At 31.7% G+C, this 7,131-nt stretch overlaps 1 protein-coding gene across 2 annotated transcripts; it reads right to left on the minus strand.

Moving 5' to 3' along the window:
* Positions 1 to 651: 651 nt before the first annotated feature.
* LOC125074189 (isochorismatase domain-containing protein 1-like) lies at positions 652 to 5,529 on the minus strand. 2 transcript variants are annotated; one of them, XM_047685437.1, is made up of 5 exons: positions 5,236 to 5,529; positions 4,561 to 4,767; positions 3,916 to 4,032; positions 1,881 to 2,041; positions 652 to 886 (listed from the first exon to the last, which is right to left on the minus strand). In XM_047685437.1, exons 1-4 carry the CDS (start codon positions 5,365 to 5,367, stop codon positions 1,886 to 1,888), a joined length of 612 nt encoding a protein of 203 aa, XP_047541393.1. In that variant the 5' UTR covers positions 5,368 to 5,529; the 3' UTR covers positions 652 to 886; positions 1,881 to 1,885. The 2 variants fall into 2 exon arrangements, with proteins under 2 accessions (XP_047541393.1, XP_047541394.1); XM_047685438.1 differs by lacking the exon at positions 1,881 to 2,041.
* Positions 5,530 to 7,131: the final 1,602 nt, after the last annotated feature.

The following is a 7,131-nucleotide window of genomic DNA, read 5'->3' on the forward strand; positions in this document are numbered from 1 at the left end:
ATTATAATACTCTATTCCAATCATAACAGGTGAAAAGGCAAATAAACAAAATTTGACACCAAATTGACGCGATACCATTGGTTGAGAGCTTGATTAATCTATGATATTCACTATGGATTTAAATTGGAAAATGGAAAAAATAGCGTTCTTAACGTCGACTAAACTGTTATCGGAATCAAAAGTAGTGCAAAATATAGCCGAGTTATTAGCAAATTGCATGATATACGCAAATCTAAGGTTTCTCTATCTTTTTTCCATTTGAATTGAATTGAAAGCCCTTACTTTTCGCTTAGATACATTGTAGAGAACGTTGGACAAAATACCCATTTATATTATAATATACCGGAAAATATATCATCTTACCAATAAAATTTAGATTAAACAGTAATTGTGAATTAAACAATCTTAGCTTTTTTCTTGAGGTTTTTTCTCAAAGGCTGCTTTCGTGGTAGAGTAAGAAATATGACCACTCATAAATGCTTTGTTGTAAAGTTTATTTCAATAAAATACATTTTGATTTTGAAATAAAACATATCCAAATAAATAATTTAAGAACAAAATGAAAAACCTTAAATTAATAAAATGTTGATTTCAAATAACCATTTCTTTAAATTTATTTTAATATCACAATATTAAAAAATATCATTACAGAGTATATCAACAATATTTTTCATAACAAATAAAAAACTATTTAAAATTTTTTTTTTCTTAAAAGTATAGGCAGAGAACTAATTCTTTTTTTTTAATCTTCGGCACCAAATTCAGAAGGTGTAGGTTTAGTATTCAGTTTTGATATTTGTTTGAAAACAGGGTGATTTTTATCTTTTAACAACTTGAATAAAACATTCTCAGAAGTTCCAACAAAACAGCCCAATGACTGGAATCGCTGAAATTACAAAAAACATTAATAAATCATTTGTAAGTAATTAAAATAAATTAGTAGGATATAAACAAATTAGTTATAATTTAACACAAAATATTATAACATGTAAACAATCAACAAACAAATATTACAGATATAATTAAGATTCAATCAATTGTTCAGTCTCTCTAGTTCTCTATTGTTTTTTCATATCAAAACATGACAAACAGTAAAACTTTATTGGACTGGCGCTCGAAGGGTTCAGTACCATACCATAAAAACGGCAAAAAAAACTCTCTGTTGTATTCCCATACAGCCCCCTTAAACATATGAAATTATAATTCTTATAAAATTGAGTTTTAGAGGGTATGAAAATTGTTCATATTTATTTTGCTATATGTATGGCTGGCTTCTCGCCCATATAAATTCTTCTGATTTCAAATATTTATAATATTTAATCTCAGCCATCAATTCTCTAATTTATTTGGAAAATATGCCATCGACAATAAGTCCATTACCAACCATGTAGGTTAAAAGCCATGAGACGATTGACGATATTTTTTTCGTTCACGCTTTTTTCAAGATTTTATCTGTCTACAAAATAGTTGAAAAGTATTAGCTAATTGTTTAAGGATTATCTTAATATCTTTGATATCGATATAATTTGACATTTGACAGTTAAAAGGCCGATATACGAGGAAATCGTTGCAGAACTATCGATAGTATCGATAGTTTAGGTTAAAAGTAATGGTTTTTGCAATATTATCGATAGAATTGCTCATGGGGAGCTATTGATACTACCGATACTGTCGATAGTATTGACACGTGACAATACTAATACTATCGCCAACACCTTAACTATCGATAGTCTATCGATAGTGGACTATCGATATACAACACTAATGTGAAACTTTGATGCCCCACATTAAATGATACGTATACAAAGAGATAGACTAGAGAAGAGAATAGAGACACATTGAGATAATATTACAGAATTAATATTTTACTTAGCACATACAGTTATTAAAGTTTGGAAGTCACGTGTAAGTCAAATACATCAGCTGTTGGTTCTCTGTTCAATTTAGAGATCATTTTGAATGCAGGGTGTTCTTTGTCTCTCAAAAGTTTGAACAAGACATTCTCAGCGGTGGTTATAAAACATCCCATGGATTGCATGCGCTGTAATTAAGAACAAACAACGTGCAACTACATGACATGTGGAAAAATAATTTAGTTTCAATAGAATACGTTGAAAATGTAACGTGCTACAGACAACAAGTAATCGTTGTTTTATGTTAACGAGGCTATTTTAACGAGTACTTTTAGCGTATTTCAATGACAGAACCTTGTATTATTGGTCGAGTTCTAGAATAATCTATGGTATTTAGTATGGATTCGAAAAAAATTTGAGTTTTTAATGTTAACTAAGTTTTTAATTTTTTTGGAAATAGTTTGTACCTGGCTGTTTTTGATACCATTTAAAAGATATCATTTCAAAAACCAGAAAAAATAATTTAAGCCAACTAACTAACAGCTTTCACCGCCAGGCAAAATGATCGATTCGGATCACTACTGCCAACGGCTGATGAGACTCAAGCAAGAAATAGAGACAAAACGCTCTGAATTGATCCACAAAAAGGCGTGGTTTTTCCTCGCCTGACCATATACGTCAGTCAATCATCAAATATTGAGAGAGCTTGGTTGGGTTGATAGCCCTCAAAACACCACCCTTAGCACCCTCAGATTTTCACCTGTTTTGATCTTTTCACAATTCCATATGTAGTGTTAGAACATAAAGATGATTGTCAAAACAACTTGTCGCTGTTTCTGCAGCATATAATGTCATGATTATATCAATGCCTCCAAAATGGCACACATATATATAAAATACGAAAAGACCAAAAGATTTTTTTTCCGACTCACACCGTCACCGATACGTCACCGTTTTTTGTCATAATTTGAAGTTCCTACTATCAGACACAAGCATCAGTTCAACTAGACCTTCGTTTCTGGTACGCTGAATAGATTGCGACTTATTAGGAGTTTTCATAGATCGCGTTTCCCATTATTGTCACTAGGTGGCGCTGTTTATAATCTAATAAAATTGCAGCTGAGAGCTATATACGAAGTATATATATCTATAAATATTTCTAATAACAAAACAACTCGCAGGTCTGTGTTGCACACACATCTTCATGAAAATAACAAACTGCAGGGTAACTACAGGCACAAGGGACGTAACATCTTGGTTCCCAAGGTTGGTTGCGCATTGGTGATGTAAGGAATGGTCAATATTTCTTGCAACGACATTGTCTATGGGCGGTGGTGACCACTTACCATCAGGTGTTCTATTTGCTTGACCGCCTACCGATATCATAAAAAATATATAATAAATCGACGCAGGAATAGTTGTGTTGTGGAGATTATGGTAATTAGGAAATAGCCGCCATCATCATTACGTCACTTCACTCCTGGACCTAGGCTTCTCCCATGGCACGCCACTGGGCTCAATCTCTTTCTCCAATCAATATCAGCTACAGCCCTACACTATATTTGTCGACACGGGCCACAAGAACCAGTCTGCTCTAACGACCATCGGTTCTGTCGCACATTACGTGACCTGCCACTTCAGCTTGTTTCACTGAACTATATCGGTACCTTCTCTGATGAATAATTCCGTTCTGTATTGAATTCTTAATAGAGACTTCGAGCATAGCGCTCGCACGTTGAGTTACGTTTCCGATCATATGTCATTACCGGTAGGAAGCACCAATAAAAAAAATACTTTTTAAGCTTTTATGGGGTGACAAGATTTACCCGTACAGTTCGCTTTTGTAATTACAATTAAGAGTGTTGTATAGTCTAGAGAGACTGTAGGTAATTCTGACATTTCGTATTTGTTACATTTTGCACATATTCTATTGAAATAAACAATGAATTGTTAGAAATTATTCACAGCAAGCAATGAAATGAGAGTAGCTATTGTAACCAAAAGCGTTAATAGTATTAAATAGTAGGTTTATTGTGAAAAAAGTTCACTTATGTAACAATACCTGTAAAGCAAGGTTTCGATCCATGAGTGACCTCGACGATACCCCATCAGCTAGCACATGTACATTAATATCTTCATTGAGTAAGTCAATAACTGTTTGCTCTATACAAACATGTGTCTGTAAAAATAATAATAAATACATTTTTTTATAGTAATATTGAAGATGCATAATAATAATAAAAATGTAGAATATGATAATTATTAAATATTAAACTTTAATAAATTACAAATAAAGTCTATTAACTACTAAAGTCTTTCATACAAACATCATTAGAAAGTAATGGGTATAAAAAAAAATTTTTTTATAATTTTTACATTGTATTATAACACCTCGCCTTATTGCCTAGACTGGTGATAGGAGAGCTGGTTCATTTTGCCCAGATGATTGGACTTGTGATTCAATGGGGAAATGCTACAAACATTCTTGCTGCCAATCATGATTTTTTAAGTAACTATTTTTAATTCTTATTTGTTTATAGTGAAGGCCTTAATGTTAAGAATTCATATGTAAATAAGGATTTAAATAAGCCTACTTTTTTGAAGTATATTGCATCACAAAATTTCTAGTAAAATATACTACTGATAATAGTATTTATTATTTTATATTTAATAATGATAGTCATTAATTACAAGTAGATGAATTCACCTCAATACCAAACAGTACCACAGACCCCAAGTTCGGTACATCCTTCTTCAGCCTGTCTTTAAGTTCTTGACTATACATAGAGAATGTAGTTTTATCATAGACAAGGGCTGCTCCATCAACATTTATATCCTTGGTGGTGTGACCTAAGCCTTTGGGATATTGCTCTGACACATAAACTGGTATATTAAAGTGTTTTGCTGCTTCTAGCTGAAATTTGAAATTTTTCATGTTTAATGATTTGAATTTTTTTTTTTGTAGTCAAGGAATTTATTTCACTAATGTCACATAGAATGGAAAATAAATCAAAAAGTATTGAACAGATTGTTTTGAAATTCTACAATTTTGGAATGAAAGCACAAATAGAAAAAAATTTAGTATTATCATATAACCTAAAAGATTAAACAAATATTTCTTTTTTTTTATGTTTTATTGGTTTTTCAATATAACAGACTATATTATTAAATATTGTAGTTAGTAGACAATTTGAATTATGTTTTAATTTTATTTTTAATATTTCAATTTTTGTTATTTTTTAACTCAAATACATATATACAAACTTTGTTTTTAAACACGTATATATAGATCATTATTTTTTTATATATATAAATTACTTATTTTAGTACTTAGAGAGCCAGCCATTTCATTTATTATTACGTAACACAATTAAATACAAACCATTTTATTTGCGACTCTTACGACTTCTCCAAAGTGTTTAATATGGGGTCGAAATGTTTCTTGTACATCGCACAGTAAAAACACTGTTTTTTGTGCCTCTAAGGCTCCCAGTTTCAATAAATTACGTGCCATTTTATATTAAAAACCAATGTTTACTTCTAACTTAGCTCTTATCAAATTAATCCTATTACCATTTACGAATGTGACTTATCAGTAATCACTATGGTCACTATTTTTAACTTTAAAACACAAAGTTCACCTTCATTCATTCACTGTTCTTTGAAAAACCGAAAGGCGAAAACTTCAATTGAAAATGACAATTTAATCTGACAATCTGTTAAAGTTACCCGATATAATTTTGGAATATCTTTTAAGCCATTGTGTTTGAAATATTAAAAAAAAAATAATCCAATAAACGTAGGTAATAAATGTATATGAAATAAATAAAAATAATTGCAATAATATTTATGATTCATAAAAGTAATGGTATTTTTATTTATAAGAGGCTTTTCTTATGATCCTTTAGTGAATAATGCAAGAGTGAATTGTTATTATACATTTTAAAGTTTTTATTGTGATTCTAATGATTGTAATCATAAACTTGGTGGTAGGGCTTTGTGTAAGCCCGCCTGGGTAGGTACCACTCACTCGTCAGATATTCTACCGCCAAATAACAGTACTCTGTATTGTTGTGTTCCGGTTAGAAGGGTGAGTGAGCCAGTGTAATCACAGGCACAAGGGACATAACATCTTAGTTCCCGAGGTTGGTGGCGCATAGGTGATGTAAGGAATGGTTAATATTTCTTACAGGGCCTTTGTCTATGGGCGGTGGTGACCACTTACCATAAGGTGACCCATATGCTCCTCTGACAACCAATGCCATAAAAAAAACTGCCTTGTTTGTTATATTGCCCTAAATCCATAGATCTTGGGTACAAACGTCAAACTCCGGATCGGTCATTATAAATATATTGGGTTTTCTGTTAAGAAATTCTTAAGACCAGTTAGTCTGGAAAGTACGTAAATATGGTCTTGAACCGGATCTCGTCCCAATTGCTTCGGACTGCCGTCCCATCAGATAATGACAGCGAACCAGTAGATTCTAAAATAAAAGGTTCGTCAGTCGTAACACAAAAACGAATGGTTGCTGTTGTATAAAGCTAAGAATTCATCAAATATATGAACCAAGCGTTAGTTATCTCTTACGATACCCACTGCAAGCTAAGACGGAGTGTATCCTATCGGAATCAAATGGCAATTTGATTTAAATATAATATTGCAATAAATTTCTCACAGGCGCACTTATTATACATTAAAAACAGATTTTGCCTAATAAATAAGTGCTGTATTAATAGGAATATGTTTATTAATTAATTGATTAATTGAAAATAACTTATATTTGGCTGATTAAAACTATATCTTTACTACCTATGGCACGAGCGGATAGCTTCTTTAGGGCAATAATCATGTGGTATTGTTTTTAGTTTTTAATAGCAAATGCAAACTTTAGTTGCAACTTTTTCTTTTGTTTAATTTTCACGCATGGAAAATTTTTAGTAAGGAGTTGGGGAAGCGAGTTTTATGGAATTCTTATCACCTAAATCATAGCGATGGCACTCTCTTGTACGGATCAGAAATTATACGCGATCGTTTCAATATTTAGCATTCACGGCCCCCCGCTTAGTAAAAAGTAAAAACTCTTTGGTCCTTGCTTCGGCTTGAAACCTCAATCTTCGATAGTCAAACAAAACATAATCAAAATATAATTTATTCAAATAGGCTTTGACAAGCTCTATTGAACCGAGAAGAACCGGCAAGAAACTAAGAAAGTATTTACTCTTTTCCAATATTTGAGATACATTATGTTAGTTAAATACAATCATATATCTTACCTGA

Source organism: Vanessa atalanta, chromosome 27, assembly GCF_905147765.1.
Source record: "Vanessa atalanta chromosome 27, ilVanAtal1.2, whole genome shotgun sequence".
Taxonomy (NCBI): domain Eukaryota; kingdom Metazoa; phylum Arthropoda; class Insecta; order Lepidoptera; family Nymphalidae; genus Vanessa; species Vanessa atalanta.